This window comes from Diplotaxodon limnothrissa, linkage group LG12 (genome assembly GCF_057381915.1).
Source record: "Diplotaxodon limnothrissa isolate DT_005_m linkage group LG12, D_limnothrissa_male_GT1.1, whole genome shotgun sequence".
Lineage (NCBI taxonomy): Eukaryota > Metazoa > Chordata > Actinopteri > Cichliformes > Cichlidae > Diplotaxodon > Diplotaxodon limnothrissa.
Window position 1 is genome coordinate 25,279,472 of NC_140607.1, and position 20,646 is coordinate 25,300,117.

Sequence of the window (20,646 nt, forward strand, 5' to 3'; positions counted from 1 at the left end):
AAAAGAGATGAAAAGTGCTTCAGACAAAAACTTGCCCATCTCCGCCTACTCTCCAACAGATAATTTCCCCATGTTCCTATTTCCTGCACTGTGCTCACTGTCCTCCAAGCATCCTCATGAGATCTCATCTCTAATGAAATCAGCGCACCCCTCTAACTAATGTAGCCATGGTGACTATTTCCCAAATGAGCAAGGTGACCTTCAGTGGAAGCATCCAGGAAAAATACAAGCAGATTATAATTCGCCTTAAATAGGACAGATCTATTTCATACTACAGCATGATATTTAAGGCACGATTGGACCTCAGTGTCAGTAGTATGTGTAACATGGCTTGCACGCTTCACTCATTTTTAAAGATTTTTCATCAGTATTCATAATACTGACGTCCTGTAACTTTGACAGACAAGGCCTAGCTTTCAGCTTGCCTATGAACAGGCGGCTGATGGCGTCCTGTCAAGTGTCAAGCCTGGGAAAGGTGAAAGCTAAAGCCCTTTTGTGGTTTTTAGCCACCCTCTGCGGGAGTCACACTGACATGTTTTGATATGACAAAATACCTATCTTTGGAGTTAGACTTCAAAAAGCAAGGATCAGACTGATGTCAAGGAGGTCACAGCACAAATGGATGGATCAGAATTATTCGAGCGCATCTGACGGATGCTTGCTCGGATTGGGAATTGGGATGTTCACACCCCGTGTCAACCAACCTCCGGCTCTTTGTCATGTTATTCAAGCAGTATTTGCAAGGGGGTTTGGGAGGGCTCTGCACTCAAGGAGTTCACAGATGCAAGGTTGCCAGCAGAACATCGTTAGCCATTTTAAATGGCTAAATTTGGTTTCCATAAATGTTATTTCATGCCTCCACTGACCACATTGAAGATATTTTTTTAAAATCACCTTCCTGCAGAAACTATCCTTAACACTCGGCAAAATTAAACCTTATTAACAGTTAAAATGTACAACTCATTTACAACAGTGACATTTTTTCAGATTTAGATCTGCAAAGACAACGATTTTGTAAAGATCATTTCAGCTCTAACACCGGAAAGCTGAATAATCCTACTGGGTCACATTTTGTCTCTGATGATGATGTAAGTGCAGAGATTGTACAAAATGTGAAGAGATCCACTAATGGCTCTGTAATAGGAGTGGTCAAGGCCAGCATTTCCATCCTTCCCCATGGAGTCCTATGAAATCCATCTCCCATTAATAAGCACGTTGTCCCGGCCCATTCATTAGCCAGTCAAATCCCTCAAGTGACATGAATTCAAATCCAATTCATGAGTCACAGTTTTAAACTGCACCAAAAAACCTTTACAGTTTTAAGCAGAGACACATTATACGCTTGAAAGTTAAACCCAAGAGCCAGTATCCATTACAGAAAGCATGTCACAGTCATACTGCAAAGATTCAAGTTAAATGTGAACTCTGAAAATGAAGCATCATTTCTAAATGGAATACCGCTTTAGAGGTCACAGCCATAATTTTGCATATAACACATATAGGAAGAAGAAAAAAACATTTTAAAGTTTTATTTATTTATTTATAGTTTTCAAACCAGTGGTTCCATTCCCTTCCCGGAAGACGACCACTATCACTGCCACTAGTGATGAACCATGAATTATGCATGCTACTCAGATGGGCTGCTTTTTTCTGTCTCAAGGAAACTAAAATGCAAATAGCAGATGACCTTGTTTTTCTTCAGGGTTGTTACGACTGTACACCGAAAAAACTGCTTCACACCTGCTAGCCAGCCTTGGCGGTAACTTGACTGTTGATGCCCCCTCCTACCACCACCCCCAGTTGCAAATTTAATTCATTTGCTTTGTGACTATATAAACTACACTGTGTACTACAAAAGAGGCAATACATTCGATTTATGCCTCCACGATAGCCATGTGCCCTCAAGGGTCTGAATAAGATGAATGGAAGCCTGGATTAGGAGGATGCAGACTTCTCTTCCTCTATCTTGTGGATCTGATCTTATTAAGATGCTTATGTTAAAATCTATAAATGCAACCTAATTTCAACTACTCAGCATCTAATCAATAGCAAGAGTTTGCCACGCTTAGCTTTCAGAGTTTAGGCGAGGTCAGAGGGAGCCCACAAAAGGCCTCTGAACATAAGTGAAATGTGTGATTCATAGTGAACTGACTTTTATGGGTAATAAACAGAGTAATATACACTCACTGGATGCTTCATTAGGTACTCATTAGGTGTTCAACTGCTCATTAAAGCAAATATCTAATCAGCCAACAACATAGCACCATTAAGGCACATCGACATGGTCAAAGCTACCTAGTGAAGTTCAAACTGAGCATTAGAATGAAGAATAAAGGTGATTTAAGTGACTTTGATCATGGCATGCTTGCTGGTGCCAGACATGCTGGTCTGAGTGTTTCAGAAAGTGCTGATCTACGGGGATTTTTTTCCAGTGAGCAGCAGTTCTCTGGACAAAAAATTCCTTGTTGATGCCAGAGGTCAGAGGAAAAATGCCTGATTGCTTTAAGTTGATAGAAAGGCAACACTAACTCAAATAAATTTACAACCAAGATAGGGGGATAATACCACAAAGCTCAAATCAGAATCAGAATCAGAATACTTTATTGATCCCTGGGGGAAATTATTTTTTGTTACAGTGCTCCATTTTAAACCAACATTAAGACAAGACAGACAATACGCTAACTAAGAATAGTACAATATATACATATATATACATAATCTTCTCAGACTGGTTTTTTGAACATAGCTGAGGTTTTACTGTCCTCAAACGGTCTTCACAGTCATCAGATCTCGGGAGAAATGCATAATGGATGTGGAACCACCAAATCTGAAGCATTTATGTGACGATATCATGTCAATATGGACCAAAATCTCATTGAAAAGTTTCCATCTTCTTATTGAATCTGTGCCACGAAAAATGTAATCCAGTTTTAAAAGCAAAAAGGTGATCAACCCTAGCATTGCATAGCTGAAGAAGTGACCAAAAACTGGCCGGTGGATTTCTTCATATTATTGAGTCTTAATCAGGGATGATGAAGTGGCTCAGGAGTTAGGGTAAAATCAAGAATCATATAGTAATGCCATGACTTGATGCAGTCATAATGACTGATTTTAAACTAGGACTAGAACTCATACCTCGATTAAAGTGGCACTGTGGAAGTTCATACCAACAGAAATTTGAGAATCGTCAAGCTTTCCATGTTTACAATTAATACAGACGTTGTAACCTCTGATTGCTTTGCATCTGTTGTATTTATCATATGGATTTCATTCATGGACGTGCACTGATGTGTTTTTCTCATTGTGCTGTTTATGTTTATATATAGCTGTAGTTATTCTGCTGCCTTTTTCTTCTACCTGACCAGGTACAATGGACGCAAATTACCAGCACGCTAACTTTGGTCCAATTACTTTTAATTGTGCAGTGTCTCTATAAAACCAAACGATAAAAGTAAAGGAATAAATAAATAAAATACCAGTTCAAGCCCGGTCAGTGACATTTATGCATGCCGTTCCCTATTTCTCCCTCTCTCTATTTCGTCTCTCATTTCCTGCCTGCTACTCAGAATATCAAATAAAATACATAAAAATACCTAAAATTGCTTCTTGATGATGAAAATGATTTGGTTCAAAAGAGAAATGGAGGAGTTTTTTATTACAAAATTAAGCCACAGTGGTTCCCGTAATGCAAATAGAGAAGTACCCAAGCTATTTAGAAGAAAATGTGGCTCGTTTATTTATCCTTTGTTAAGATTAAAGTAGAGCTAGTGGAAGCTGGTTGCTAAGATGGCGAAGAGCCACAGCAGGGCTACTTTCATATTTCATGACAATTGCGGGTTAGCTCACGTGTGTGTGGCAGGCTTACTGATAAAAGTTGATAGATGTGACAGGAGACATGTGGAGCTCAGAGGCATATCAGCCAAGAAAAGGATGCTTAAAAAAGAAGGGAGAAAACAATATATAGATGTATATACATATATAGATACAGCATATGTGGAGCAAGAGACACATAAAAAGAGAATAGACGAAGATATGAAAACAGGAGAGTAACTGTAAATCATGGTGAAGCTATGTCCTTAAATCAGCAGCATTTGTGAGCGTGCCCATGCCACATGTGCCCCTGCCTTTGTTTAGTTAAAATCCATTTTCTCAAGCAGATGGCAACTGCCATCTTACTATCTGTCACAATATGGTCACTGCACATGCAAACTTTGCCAACAACACAGTGCTGTACCCTTTGCAATTCAACTTTAGACTTTTGCCGGAGTCGTCTTCTAATGACAGGTGCCAGCGCACGTCATCGAATCACAGTCGGGGTTTGTTCCACAGTTTTCTGCAAAAATGACTTTTGCGAGTTGTCGCAACAATCTCCCTCCCTTTGTGCCATCTGGAAATCCGTATGCTCGTTATTGGTTTCAAATTTGCTGTTCAAGTTTCCAAAAATTTCTTACCGTCCCTTACTGTGGATCAATTTGATGAGAGCTAATGCAGTAGTGCAGCGCGAGTACGAACAAATCCCTGCTGATGACACAAATGCCCTCCGGAGACAGACCTGCTCACACACTGGCGCCTCCAGTCTGTCAGTGTTGGATATGAACCAGGTGAGCTACTGTGTGCAAAACTTGGGAGGTGCACAACCAACCGTAACACCAAAAGTGACCAGTACGCCAGTCAGCGGCATAAACCCAGCTTCACTGCTCCAAATACAATAAGTGAGATCACCAAGAAAATCACTGAATGTGGGTTCTGTTGCCACTGGAGCTGTGTTAGATTAGAGCTCTAAACAACACTGCTGTCATACTCACTGATGACAAGCATCTCACTGCCACCACAGAGAATCTGGTCACCAGAACTTGAAACACAGTTTGATGAAAATGCATCTTTTTAGTCTTTATTTAAGGAATTACTAACATTTAAAAATGCTTTGCTGTCATGTATTCTATTAAAATTCAGAATTTATCAGTTTTTTTTAAACTGCATCCTGACAGAAATAATGAACAACTGAAAATTCTGCACAGTCCGTCTAAAAGCAATCAGCGTATCTTAGACTAGAGCAGTTGCTAGCCCAGCAACACTCTTTATTACCATCATGTGTAACATGATCAGCACAGCACAGCCAGCCAAGTGCTCAGGAAATCACCCAGCATCAAGCCGGCAGTCTGGAGTGGCTTTGGCTTGTAACCCCTTACAAGGCTGTCCTTCAAAAATGGGTTTCAAGCATTTTATTAGCCTAGCAGATGACCAGCGAAGGCAAAAGAGCCAGGGGAGGGCTATGAATAACAAATGGCCGTTCCTGCTGGTAAAAAATTAGATGACCAGTCTCCTCCACTTCTCATACACTGTTGAGCTCTGCTTGTATTTGAGTTTCACCATTTCAGCAAATCTCCTCAGCTTTACAAAGCATTTTCCCCCAGAGCCACAATCTGAACATTGTCCAGTGTCAAAACCATAAATAAATGATTTTCCTGAAGCGGGACGTTTTTATCATTCATTTCCATAATGGATGTTTGCATTAAATATTCATGTTTCCAGTTTTTCCTGCTAATTTTAAATATCATTTGCTTTGGTAAAGAAAAAAATAAACAGGGTGCAATCCACTTTCCCTCTAAAACTGCAGGCTTGATTAGGCATAGATGCATTATGTTTTATTCAGAAATGTTGGTCTTAACCTGAAAACACAGAAAGCAATTCCGGCAACCACTTATTGTGACATCAAAATTGCTTGCACATACTGACGCAGTTTTTTGTTGTCATGAAAACAAAAGCATCAGAGGAGGCTGACCGGTCATTTGTCGAAAATCGCTGCATTTCTATGCTTCAGAGCTCCATTCGCTATTAAATAAAGCATCTACTGTAGGGACAAAAATACAGTATGCTGGAATCAACACACCATTTCATATATATTCAAGTCCAATGAAAAGAAAATATATGTTGCCTTAAAACCTAGAAAAAATGCAACAGCCACTAGACTTGTAATGTACCCCTCTATTGTCAGCCTTGTTAAAGAGTTACAGCTACGAGACACTGAGATCAAAATGGGAAGACCTGTGCTATATGGATGAGAGACAGTTGGGAGGATTTTGAAATAAAGTAAGTCTCATTTTGCTTATAATCAGCTGAGATTGAAAAACTCCATCTAGCTACGCTAAAGCCTTTCAGCTGAATATCTTATCAACATATCAGCATATCTTATCATGAGAAAAATAGCACAACAAATTAGAGATGTCACAAGAATCAATGTTTTTTGATACAGAATTATGAATTATTATTACTTTGTTTTTAGTATCGTAGGTACCTCAAGCAGTGTGTATACTGAATCCTGTTATCAAACAAATATTCAGTATTGAAGAATGAAACAGGTATAATAAATGTTATGGTGACTAATAAAATGGTAAAGTTGGGGCAAATGTTATCAGTCCTGCCCACCTGTAATGTTGACGGTCAGTGTTAATTAGATGTGTCTAAAAAGTTTTATGCTCCTGACTGAATTCGAGGACAGTCTATCAGAAGAAGTGGCAGCAGTCCACCTTAGCAAATATTTGATCGGCAATGGAAGTATGGTCCCAAGTCACCAGAGGCACAGGTAATAAACAGGGCTATAGCTGAGTACATTTTTACGGACCAGCATTGCTCTGATCTTGATTTATAAACAAATATACCTCTTAATTTGTCATTTTTCCCCTGAAGTATCGAAAATAATCCTATATACTGAGCATTTTCCTGAATGTCTATATCAAGTTTATAATAACAAATCCTTTATCTATTTTATACAGAATAGTAGACGTTGGCATGTTTGGTGCAATGTGTCCTGCTTCGCAACTTTCAATTAATGCCCATGTATTTTTATAACAAACAGCTGGGAGCCACAACACTCTGCGGAGGAAGAGGTTAAAAAAGTAGGCCTAAGTATAATCCCAAACACTCGTGGAAAACAGCAGTGAAATTCAGGCATTATTCACTTCACGCTTAGACAAATAACATGACTTAGATATGGGTTGAAAGTGTATATGAGAGAAAACTGGTGGTAAGGAAAATCTCCACCTTAATTACAATTTCCTATGGTTTTATGACTATTTGGATGCATTTACATGGGCATTCACTATATTCCTTTAATTAAGCATGCATGTGACTGCATGTGTTAGGAAACCTGCTCTATATGCATGCAAAGGGCTGTCTGAGATATTTCATTATATAAGATCCTAATGCACATACTCAGCCTTCAAAGCCTTGGTAAATCACAAAGCTGATCCGAAGGGTAAACTCAATACACCTTCCATTTCTGTACGATTGAGTAGGTCGGCAAGTCACAGACAAGGGCTTAGCGTTCGTGTAATTATCAGCTCTGCCTGCCTTTCATTCTGCGACATGAAACACAGCAGAAAATCATACAGAGTGCATTTCACTCATGCCCCATTTAATTACCCAAGACACGCCATGTCTGATGCTGATCTCTGCTAATGGAAAGTTTACTACCCAGTTCCTAGTGTGTTTATTAACATGTTCTAGACATCTTCCTGGATGACAAAAGCCTTGCAGTAGATGTCTACTGTGACAATACAACAGCATGTGCAGTAAAGTTCTGTGCAAAAGTCTGGAATCGCCCCTTATTTCTTTATATTTTGTTTTCAATAAGCCAGACTTTCTTGTAATTCAAGAAAGCTTGGCCTCTGGACTCTGTTTCTCAAGGTTTTGAGAAACAGAGTGAAAACCAGGCTTTTTAATTATTTTAATCCCGGCCTTGATCATTTTCAGAAGAATGTTTTTCTTTTTATTTAAAGCTGCTTAACCCTGACCTACAAATGATTCGAGAATAAAAAAAGGCACCTAACTCAAGAAATTAACCACTCTTGTGTCTACACACAATAGACAACTTAATAAAGAACTAGTTTTAAATTATATCTTTAGCCGTCTGTATAAAAAAAAAAAACCCTAATTGTCACCATTTGTTTCATCGAATCTATAAAATCTGACAAGGATAACACAGTTTTACAAGTATTAATTTTTTTACACCAACAAGATGATTCTCAAAGAGCTATTAGCTGAAAACATGGTTTACAGTGTGTCCTTATAAAATCAGAGAAAGCTGGACAAGTGGGGGATAAAAGATCAAGTGACCGACATGAAAGTCATGCCCTTAAGAAACAGGACCTGAGACATGCATCTCTCGTATTTAATACTTCACCTGTTCACTGAAGTCTCATCAGAAATGTTCTCAATGGAAGGATTCGGGGAATCACAGAGAAAAGGCTGAGGTATGCCAGATTGCACAACTGGACTGAACATGATGTCTTACGAAGAGACGAGTGCAAATTTGAAATTTTTGGTTCAAATCATTCTCAGCATGTACGGAGGACATCGGGAGAGCATGACAATGATCCCGAACACCCAACTAAAGCAGTAAAAACATACCTGGAAAAACACTAATGCTATGAAATACTATGAGTCACGGCTTGTCCTCGCCGAGTCTGGACCTCAACATTCTTAAAGCAGTGTGGGATCATCCTGACATAGAACGGACCAACAGGAAGCAAAATACAAAGAAGAGAGTTGAATGTCCTCCAGGAAGCCCAGAGAACCACAACTGAAGACTACTTAAAAAAATCTACAAGCTTGTCTACGAGAGTCCAGGCTGAGATGAAGAATAAAGATTAACCCTATCCCAAATATTAACTTTTAATATGCTCATTAGAAATGTACAAATATACTGTTTTTACCTTATATGCTCCATTGCCATTTATATTTTTATATTTCAAATCGCTGCACCTATTCCCACTTTCCTAGCAAAATATTTAAAAAAAAATGAGGAGTGACTCAAAATTTCTGCACAATACTGTATGCCTGTGATTATGGCTGTGAGTGGTTATATATAACCACGTACCGAAAAGCAGTTCCGTCTTCACTCTCTAACACCCATGGGATCTAATGACACAGCCAGGGGGTTATGCTTCGTCGTGGCTAAAAACCTCACTGGTAATGGCATTCACAGCAGGAAGACTGGCTGGAGAAAAATCAGCGGCCTTTAAGTACAATGCAAAGGTAGAGGACAGAGATAGAGTTTCCAATCTGCCAGCCAGTGATGAAGTAACTAAATATCCAAATTAAGCACTTTTCATCCTTTCTCACTTCCCTCCTCAGATGTTTCTGTTTTGTTTTTGGGGGGTTTTTTCTTTCAGTTTTGACATTTGCTTTTCCACCCACTGAATCATCAAATCTTAAATTGTGTGATTGTACAGCAAGAAGGCACCATTATCCTCCTCTTCACTGACATCTCTAAAGATAAAGATAACCCCCCTGTAGCGTCCCCATGGCAGGGACAGGCAAGTAGCAGGAGAGGAATGGGAGAGATGCCATCTCCTCATCAAAGAATGCTCCAGATTTTAGCTGAGGTCTCACAGAAGCCCTGAGCAGCATCCAGGCCCAGCCTAGCCTAGACTGTGACACATTTGGGTGATGTCTTTTACCTTGGGGCTGATTGACCTCGCACCAAACCAGCTACTCAGGCACACGCAGCCACATCGACAGTCCTCTCACTGAAAGATTTGCTGTCTCTTTCTCTGCATAAGATTGACATCAATTGTACGTGTTGAGCAAGTAGCTGGCACTTCTTATTAGTTTTCTACTGGGGCACTGCCGCAGAAGTTGTTTATGTCTGTCTGTTACAATCAGGAAACACGTCTTGTTTAGCTGACTCGCAGCAACAACTTGATTGCTGAATTTTCATGTGAATTTGTGTGACCTTCTGGAGCCTTGTTAATTAAAACCGTCAATCAAATAGGTAAATAATGCATGCATCACACATGAACACTATGTAGCAATAAGTGTATCTGAAGAATGAAAAGCTTTTAAGCCTGCAGGAGAAATAAGCTGTGTTTCTTGTCAAGTAGCCTAGAGAAGGTTTTATGTTCACAATGGCGGTTAAAGGCTCTAAGAGAAATCAGAGTAAATGCCAGGAGGGCAAACACACTGCTGTTTGAATGACAAAATCAAAAATGCACAATGCCAAGCAATGTTGTTTTAATGAAACTGCAGAATATGTATTTTACATGTTTGTATTTTTGTGCTCATGTGCTGTTTGGTTTCATTTAAAGCAACATTTACAGCTCAGTCACACTAGAGTAAAGAACGGGACAGCAACCGCCTTGAGACATTGCCTATAGTTGCATTGAATGTTTTTGCTGTTAGCCGACAACCCCAAGTAGTTGGGGCAACCAACAGAGATTGAGAGACTAAGCGTATAGCATCCTTGACCTCTGGGTGACCTGTTTCGATCGCCAGGTGACTGCACAGGTCACCTTGTGGGAGGCAATCTGTCTCCAACCAATCCCGGTCCGACTCGGACTGACTGCTATCACTCTCAGACAGGTTTTCAAAGGTTTGCAAACAACTGGCCACTAATTTATAAATGCAGACAGATTGCCAATGTGTTGCAATCAATCTGAGTCAATCTGCATTGGTGACTGCAACTCATCCATATTCTTCCACTTATCCCACTCAGGGTCAAAGAGGGGACAAGCGGAGAGGCAGGGTCTACTCTAGACTGGTCGCTGCTTTGTCACAGGGCTAACACAGAGAGTTGGACAACCACTTACTCTCACATTCACTCCTATACTCCGTTTGGAATCAGCAATCAACTTAACCTAACGTCTGTGGGAGGAAGCCACAGGACCCAGAAAGAATGCACACAGAAATTGTGCCAACATGGATTCAAACCCAGGACCTTGCAGTGAGTGGTCTTTAAAGCAACCATTTCAAAGGCAACAAGATCTCATGTTCATTGCACACAATTATATTAGATTTGTTTGTGCTGTAATACATCAAGGCTGGTCTTCTGAGTGTTTTGTAATATATTTTGTGTCACACAATAAGCCCAACACTTGGGAAACGGTGTAATAATCCGATTATATATCTAGACTGATGTTCATCTAATGACATGTTCACTGAATGAAGGTCCCTGGGGGGGCAGTTCCTGAAGACACTGAAATCAGTAATTACTAAAACATGCAACCCATTGAGCACACACAAAAATCAACAACCAATTACGTGAGCCTATTGACCAAGTGCAAATAACAGTCCAATGGGCTGCGGTGTTCAAGGGCCATTGATTTGGTTTTGTGTTAATGTTCCTGCATATGTGCTGGACTGCAATGTGCCTCTTGCGTAATTAGCCACCTGTGTGAAATTCAATTTCTTTGGGTTAATCCAATTTTAATTTTCCTTCTGAAGCAAATGTATAAGGTGCATAAACAATCTTCAAATGTGTGCGTGCATTTTCTTTTGCAATTGAAATCAATATATTTTCAACATAGCATTGCACGGTTGTTTTACTAGGCCCACACACCACCACCTCTCACCACTCCCTCCTTCCTTCCCCTCTCTGTCACTCGCTCGCTCTCTCCTTCTCTTTAGCCTCTCCTCTTTGTGACAGGAACCATTCGGCTGGCCAGACGAGCCAGTGTGCTTTCTATAGCTGACTGGTGACTGGACGCTGCAGGCGAGTATCACTCATATCTAAACCAACAATTATAAAGAAAGGAGGAGGAAAGAAGAAAAAAAAAAAGGGAAACAGCGAGCCATTTGACAGAAACTTACATCCACAGCAGTCACTTAAGCCTGAGAGCTGAGGTGACCTTCTCAGATTTCATTTCATTTGGTCTTTTTTTTCCCCTCCCTCTTTCCCAGAACATGTGAGTAATTAGAGCAGAAACATTTCCCTCACACAACCAGGCTGGCTGTCTGAGCACGGAGGTGCTTTAGTGTCTCTGTCTGTATGCAGACGAGATTCACTAAAACTATTCTTATAGCAAACATTGTTACAGTAGCTCCTCTGGATAGCGGATAGCCTGTGAAAACACAGCAGTTGTCAAGAGCACGTGTGTTGTGATTATCCATATTGTCGCATGCAGTGAGTCATTTCAGAAGATGTGGTGATCATATAGCAAAGACATTCTACTATATCTACTTTGCTTATCGAGAGCAGAGTAGTGCCAAATGCAGTCATGAACGCCGGGCTTCTTGGAGATACTAAAACTAAGTGGAGCCCATCCCTCAAGACCCCTAAACACTTGGGATACAAGGAGGTTGCATATGTGTAATATATTTAGGATACATCATATATGAATAATTCCTGTGACCTTCCTTTGGTTAAAGCCTGCCTCTGACTCCCACAAGACTCTTGTCATTCCACACAATGACAATTGTGCCAAATATAGACCACCTAATTGATATTAACAGAGAGAATGGCTTGTGACAACCAAAAGAAAAAACTCTTTCTCTTTGCATCGTTATTCTTGCTTTTCTTCTCTCCAGTATGACACATCTTTCTGACCCAAATGAAACAGCTATGCGTAATCTTCCGTACTCTCTGTTATTAAAGCATATTTAAAAAGATACAAGTTATGGGATGAGGTGGTTTTATAATTGCCAAAGAGGGTTTATACCGATAAGACTGTGTCCGTTGTTTCTTTTTAACCCTTTAGCGCTGCACGGCATATAGCATATAGTTTATTCACCATCTTCTTCCTCGTTACAGCGCAGTAAATGTTTGGGACCTTATGTTACAAAAAAAGTGATGTAAAACAGAGGTCGAGCACCGTGTAAGCAGAAAGATGTACTGTAACCTTCTCAAAGTTAGGACTAAATAAGAACCGAAACACTTCTTCGCTCAGTCAGCCACACAACGCCCATCTTCATCGAGGGGGAATTAAAAGGAAACAAGCCGAGGATAAGCAGTTTCCTTTTATATTTTGTCCTTACCGTCGAAGACCTTGAAAGGACGACGGCCACGACATCCTTGATTTCTTCAGCCCGGGTCGGTGCCCCGTGTCCACTGCGTAAGTCCGGTCCATGTTCCTCGGGTTGAGGTATCTCTCGGTGTCCGAAAAGCCTCTTTGTCTTACACGGTCGTTCTTGCGCACTACCAGCGCGTGGTGGAGCGGAGAGAGCGCTGCCTGATTCTGCTGCCTCCACAGATGTTTGGGCGCCTTTGCACTCACGCCGGTTCCGCCGCCAGCGACCAGAGGCGCCGTCCCCACTTTGCCACAGGCGGGATCCATCCTCCTCCCCACGCTGGTTATAAAATTGTTTTTTAAAAACGAAATCTACACTTTGGGAGCATTTAAGTTGAATGAGTCAGGAAAGCTTACAGGAGGTTGACTAACAGCTGCGAGTTCAGGTGTTTTTTTGTTTGTTTGTTTTTTGGTTTTTTTTAATAAAACAAAATCAAATAATACAAGCAAGTAGACAACTTTGTTGTTTTGTTTTGCTTTTTTAGCTACCCGGGTGCTTCACGTCCAGTTTTTGATTTTTAGCTCACGTAATGAGCTTAACTCCATCAACTTTATCGCTGACACCATGCGCAAACACACTGAAGCAGTGAGATAAAAACGAATCCATTTACGCATCACGAGGAAGACCTTTAAACTGCAGTTTTGGGGATGTATCCCTGAGTAAAGCTACGAGAAAGAACTCTCAGGTCAGTCTGGTTTCCAAGTGCTCCCCACTTCCTCCGCACACGCCCATTTCTGCAAGGTGCTTGTATTGCTGCGGCAGTGCGAGATGTTCAGCACAGGATGGTCCAAACGGACGGATGGTCTCCCCAAATGATGCAAACTTGTGCAAAACCAGTTCAAGGTAACTTGGCGCAGAGTTATGCGTAAAAGCATCCGGACTTGACAACACTGTCTCCCGTCTTCATGTCCCCTGCTGGAAAAAAGCGGCGACAGGATATAGGGAACAGGATAATACATTAAACATGAGGGACCCACCCAAAGTACCTCCCCTAAAAACCTCCATGATTGGAAAAAAAAAAGAAAGAAAATCAGGGGGTGGGATTGTGCAGAGCCGCTATATCATATAATACCACTGAACCAGTTTTATGACACAATAGTCCAAATGAGATTTAGGTTTAACACACACACACACACACACACACACACACACACACACACACACACACACAGAAACAGTTTTTGTGGAGATGCACTGGATGGAATGAGAAAATGAGAAGCATTTTTATAGCAGCTGACATTAAACACACTGCAGGTAAAACAAGTTCACCTTCACACTAATTAATGAAACCATTCCTGTGATGTCCACAGGGTACAGGGGAGCGCAAACATCCAGCCACCTTGTTAAATCCCCCCCGACTCTCTTCTGTTTGTCTTCATTTTCAGGGAAAGGGGGACTATCAGGGAAGAGTTCTTTATTTCCTTCCTCTCCTCACACTTCCCTTGCAGCTCAAGCCCATTACTCAAGAAAATAACAGCGTGGGGATTGTCATCTCTCCAGTCTTAAGCGTAAAAATGTAATCTGAGAAACGAGGGGAGAGAAGACTGAAGTGGCGAGTAAGAGTATTGGTAGCAGGACAGAGGAGAGAGAATAAAGAGCACATGCCTGCCATGTATGCATACACAAGAAGCTCATGTGCTTGCTTTGTACGCGTCCAAGTTTACCTACTTAAGCCAACCAAACACCCTACAACAACACGCACGGCAGAACCAAATACTCTACATACACTCTAAGAACTGACCTGAAACTTAAACCACAGGCTATAGCCATTTCATTTACTTTCCATTGCTTTGTTGCTAAACAGGGTCATATAAGAGTATCCCAACATGCATTTGGGGTCACCTTAAAGAAACACAATACCGACTAATATTAGCAAACCCTCTATAAAATGTTTCCCACTAATGTTGCAAACAGCTAACATCTGTTGACGCATAAATCTGTCAGTAGCCAGCACAGCCATGTGTAATCTTCTGCATGCTCTGTTATTAAAAATATTAAAAAGCTACAAGTTATAGGGCGGGGTGGTTTTAATTGTGAAAAGAGGGATTATACACAATGCTCTAATGCTGATAACACTGTACCCTCGATTCCGTCTTCTTTTTTTTAACCCTTTAGCTCCGAACTGCTCATAGCAACACAAAACCTTTGGTCGATATAATGAAAATACTGACACAGCAGAACATTTTAAAGTCAAATAACTGCAACTGAATCAATGTTTATCCCAGCTGTCACTCTTGAAACATCTGTGACATTAACTGGCCGCCTGCTTGACCTCCTTCATGAATGTTTGATGGACATTGTTTTTGGATGTTTTAGCAAAGTGGATCTTTTTCAGAAGAATTTTTGTATATTATTCTTTTATTTGTAAGATTGTTTTTAAAGTAGCACAATGGATGAGTCAGACACACAAAGGTTTATTATAATGCTTAAAAGAGAAAAGCAGACAGGTAATTGTTATGCACTGTGACACATTTGGCACAAATTTGTTTTTGTATTAATAAAAAAACTGTCTTCCATTAATATTAGTATATGAATCGAATGCTGCATGGCAATGGGTTTGTACTGAAATGTCCCTAACAAGAGAAATATGATTTCTTTTTCTTTTTACTGGTTTGCAAGCTAGGGTCTGATTGAGTGACAATTAGATGTGGAAACAATGTCCCCCTCTGGCCATCCACCTCAATAACCACACTGCGCCATTTCTGGCACAGGATACATATATAAGATATTTAAACACAGGTCACGAGTGTTTAAATATCTTATATATGTTTTTATATATACAGTGCTCAAAAATAAAGAAATAAAATGACATGTTCTTGGACAAATGTTAGTGGGCTGTGAGTACAGGCCTTAATTCCACCTTCTTTGTTCTATTTCTGACAGTTTAGTCAGAAACACGCACGAGTAGTCCGCTGGAGGTCATTTTTCTAGAGCTCTGGTAGCTCCTTCTGTTTCTCCTCCTGCTGCTGGGTTGAACCCTTCTATAACCCTGCTCAGCTCTCCTCATATAAGAGCCTGTCTCATAGTATCACAGTATCTCCTCCACACTCTTGAGACTGTGGTTGGACAGCGACCCACTTTAAGATCGCAAGCGTGGGTGTGCCCTCCGGAAGGTGAGAGATGGACTACCTGTGCAACCTGAATGGGCTGCATGGACCATCTCATGCTACTGGCAGTTAAAAGGACATGACAAAAAGCAAAACTGGAGAAGAAAATACTCAATTTTTGAGGGCTATGTTGTGGTTGTCTCGGCAGTGTACCTGTTCACCTGCTTGGATTTCCACCAAAAGCAGGTGAAAGTAGTTTTTATCTCTGAAGTTTAACTGACTGTCTGGTATACTGCGTTCCCTTCATTTTTTAGAGCACATTTAGAATCCTTAGATTGTTTCACGTGTCACGCCAATTTCCCCCCAATATGTGTTTCTTTTCTGTTCGTGCTGAATTAAAACGCTAGGAGATAATGGGAACGGGATAAGTATAGTGCGGTCAGTAATTAGTGATTACACCTGATTGCTCCAATACTGATCTTATTAGTACTGGAGGATTCTATCAGACACACTTTGCTGATTTACATTAAGTCATATTTTTAATCATGACATGGTTATCTAAGCTTCCTGTAATAACTATATTTGGCGCTAGCCTAAAAAATATTTGCATTTAAATGTTTTTTTTGGGGGGGGGAAAGTAAGTCAAGTTGCAGGCTTATGTTTCCTCACAACCAGGAGAATGAACTCAATCAGTTCCTCGCAGTGAGCTGTACAGACTTTTAATGAAGAAAGAAAAAAACAGAACTGCTATTGGATTGTTATCAAGGGAGAGAAAGTGGAATCTCTAGCCTGTATCTATAACGTGTGTGTGTGTATAAAATGAAAAATAAATAAGTGTTTATTTCCAGCTGATCTCTCACATAACACTCCAGAGATGACATTTTAGTGTCTGGAAAATCAATAGAGTGGTAGCTGATTTGATCCAGTATTGAGTTAATATCCAGCGCTGATCTTGTTGTGCTGTTCTCACTTAATCTTTTAAGACACTTTCTTTCTCATATTAATAAGTTAATTAATACCTGTTAGCTGGTGTTGAGCTCTTTTGTTGATTTGCTCCTAACATGTTGGGCTCATGTGCAAAAGAAATCCATGCACACTAATTTGTATTTAATGTAAACTGTATACAAAAGATGGGCCGAACTGCTGCAAAATAACACACAGATGCCTGACAATCAGGGCAAAGTAGCAGCTGAATAAAATTCTCACTGAGCCGTTCTTGGTAAGTTTGTTAATACAATCAGCCACACACGTGAAGCCATATTATTGGTCAGATGACTCAACTGAAATGCTTCAATAGGCACCAAACATGACAAAAAGTGAGAATCAAGAGCTCAGGTTCCTTTCTTCCTCTTCTTCGTCTTTCAACTCCTTCCTTTAGGGGATCATCTGTCTTCAGCTCAACCGAACCCTAGCATCCTCCTCTCTCACATCAACCCTTTAAATGTCCTCCTTCGATACATCCGTGAATCTCTTCTGTGGTCTTTCTCTTTTCTCCTGACTGAGAGCTCCACATTCAGCACCCCCAACAAAAATTTTAGCTCCTTCTACTCTGCCTCCACCTCGTCCCCCAGTCTTTTTGTTAGCATCACAGACACCAAACCATCATTTAAAGCTTCCCCTTCACTCTTTCTGCTATCCTTTTGTTATAAATCACCCCTCTGGACCCTGCACCAAGGTCTTCACCTGTTTTGTGCACTGTCCAGTGCTTCGGATGTTTGACCCCAGGTATTTAAATTCATCTAACTTCATTATCTTTACTCCTTGGACAAAAACTCCAGTTCCAGCCACTGGAAGTAGTAGAAGTGACACATCAGACAGCGATGGTCTAAAGCCCCCTGTAGCAGTATCCACCTGTCAGTCAAAGTGGTGATAAACGGATTGGTATTTGGCACTTTTCCTCTCTGATTGAGCACAAAAACCTCACTCAGCCAATCACACACACATTCACACTTTATTCTATGCCTAAAGCACCTTGTATAAAATGTAAGCACACACTCACAGTCCAATGAATACATCAGGAGAAATTCAGTATTTTGCTCAAGGATACCTAGTAGACGGACCCACTGTATCTTGTTAGCTGAGCTATGTGATGAAGATAACAAAGTCCAACGGGTCTATGATTCATTTTTGGAGGATGCATGAAGTAGCCCAGTTCAAGGAATTGCAGCTTTTGGCGCTTCTGTGGCAGCTTCATTTTTCAGCTCTGGAGATTGTTGGCTGTTATTTAAACTGAGCAGGTTTTCATCCACTATTTTCCACTGTTACATTATTTATAATATCAGCAAATCAGCTTCTCTTGGGATATTACAATAAGCGTGTGTTTATATATTGTAAGGCTTTGGGGGGAACTCAGATTTTTTAGCTGTTATGCAGCGGGTAAATGCTGGTGGTCGTAGAAGAGAAGCAAAGACAAAAACACTGAAATGGTTTCATGCATCATTCTTTTATATTAATTATGTGAGGGCATCTAATGGAAAGACAGCGCACCACTTTTTGACCATTTCATTAATACTGAAGACAGTCTCATTTGGCAGCATACAAAGTTAATGTCACTGAATTTTACTAAAACACCGCAGTTGGAGCATTTAAAATGGCACGCTTTCAACCCTAATGCTTCCCCACTGTATATTTCTTCCACGCTGCTGTGCTGAATTATGAATGAACGGAGCTCGAAGCAACGTTAAGACATATGACCTTTGTTAAAACTCATCCCAGCATCCATTTCCTCCCTAAGCCTCTTTTTTTGTCTTTAATTGATCATTCTATGTTCAGTTATGAAAGGAGTCAAATTTACTGGATATGGGTTTAAAATAATGGATTGTGATTTTGAGTCTGTCAAAGCTGAGTGACAATTAATCTTAAAAAATAATCAGTAACATAATCGAAATGTTGACAAGCGTATAATATATTACACCACAAAACACTGATCTAACATGTAGCAGTATTTTTGGTACTGCTGGCAGATTAATTTAGAGAAAGATGACAAAAAAATGTTCCCCCTTTCATGTTCTCCTTAAGAAAAGGCTCATTGGGGCAGAGAGAAGTCAATACAGCTACGTGAAGTAGAAAAGGAGATGACAAGCCCCCTCCTGTCTTTGTCTTCTTAAAATAATCTCTCAAACCACCTTTAAAAATACCAAATCCCTGTCTCGCAAATGCAGCACGCTTTTTAAAGAGTGGTCAGCAGCCCACACTTGGGAACAGTCTGCCCTTTTGTGAAGTTCAAATAAAAGGGATTTGACACTTTTTGGCATTATCACAGTGCCATAATAAATTATTCAGTATTGACTATGTTTCTGTATTATGGGTAGCAGTTTCTGCTGCTTATACAGTGCAGCTGACAATGTGTGACACATCAAGCTGCAGACGACACCGCCAGAAACAAAGACACAAATACACTGTATTTCCTAAAATGAAGATGCTCTTGACGTGTAACAGCAATTTTGAAGACAAAGAAAGCCTTTCAGCGCTATTGTGAATCAGAGTTGCCTTGAAAATTGCTCTGCCTGCCTGAAAATGTAATTTAGACACAACTGAGTGTCACCAGCTTCTCACGCTTCCTTACAAAAGTCTACAAGTCAGCGGCACTGTCTTCTTGCTAAAGTGTGTTCACAGCACCCTATAACAAATTCCTCAATCTTAGGCTTAATAAGAGCTGCTCATTTCTCTGTCGGTTGTTCGTTGTTTGGAGTCAAACTTGCCAAAGAGAGAAAGGGAAAAGGACAAATCAGCGGCACCAAGGGGAAAATCAGAGAAGGCCGATCCATTTACTTTCACATCTGGCACAGGATGAGCCAGCGAACAATGTTATGCAGGTAGCACAATGTGTGTGTGAAATACCGAGCTTCGTGAAGCATGCCAAGGCGATCAAAAATGAGTCAGAGGGGTGTCACTTTCCCCTTGGGTTGATGAGTAGATTTGTCACGTTTCTAAGTGCGATACTAACCCAAGACAATGGGGATTTTCCACTGACAGATAGGTTTGACCACTGAAATTATATGCTTCTTCAAACTGCCTGAATATATTTCCTTTTCTGAGTTAAATTATGACTTCCCACTAGACCACTGGCTCTGATACAGAATGCTGTTTGGTACATTGTTCCTCTCTCCCCTCAGAGCAAGCTGGTTGGAGGCTTGGTGTTTGTCTGTGCCAAACCTCATTTCATCTGAGGCGCTCATTCTCCAACATTCTCCGGAGAGGCTGCGATTCTTTTCTTAGTTGTGGTGCAATCTTGTTTTCCAATCACGGAGAGGCTGCGAGGCTACACTACAGACTGTACAATATGTTACAGAACGGAGGATAAAAATAAACGCCACCTAAAAGGACTCGGCGCACTACACAACAGATCAATCAAATCCACAGTTCAGTCCCTGATTTTAACTTGTTTAGCATGTTTCACATGGTAAATTACATTCACTCTTTTAAGATTAGTGAGTGTCGGTGCTGACAAACAGAACTCTGTTAGACCTCTACATCTGATGAGTCACATTCTTAACAGCATGTAGCCGACAGGAATGATTTAAATGCATGTTATTTATCCACTAAACAACAAGCACACTCTGCACTGCTGTCAAATCATGCTGTATTTGATTTCTTACCTTTCTGATTGTTTCTATTCATTTCGCCACGCCATGAAACTCAACTTAAAGACACCTTAAAGCTGTCAGAAGCAGGTAATCTATCACAATAAAGAGCTGTATTCATATCTTTAGTTTTTGCATTATCATAGTTATCATATTATCTAGTTAGGCTAAAATAATGTGACTGATCTGAAAGCTCATATTGTTGCTATGTTTAGTATACACGGGCATCT

General features: G+C 40.4%; 1 protein-coding gene across 1 annotated transcript in view; it reads right to left on the reverse strand.

The window, feature by feature from the left end:
* pde4d (phosphodiesterase 4D, cAMP-specific) overlaps window positions 1-13,706 on the reverse strand; it is a 153,267-nt gene extending 139,561 nt beyond the window's left edge. The window contains exon 1 of the mRNA XM_085367373.1: window positions 12,754-13,706. Coding sequence (XP_085223499.1) covers window positions 12,754-13,052 — 299 coding nt within the window. The 5' untranslated portion in view covers window positions 13,053-13,706. The remainder of the gene's footprint in view (window positions 1-12,753) is intronic.
* Window positions 13,707-20,646: the final 6,940 nt, after the last annotated feature.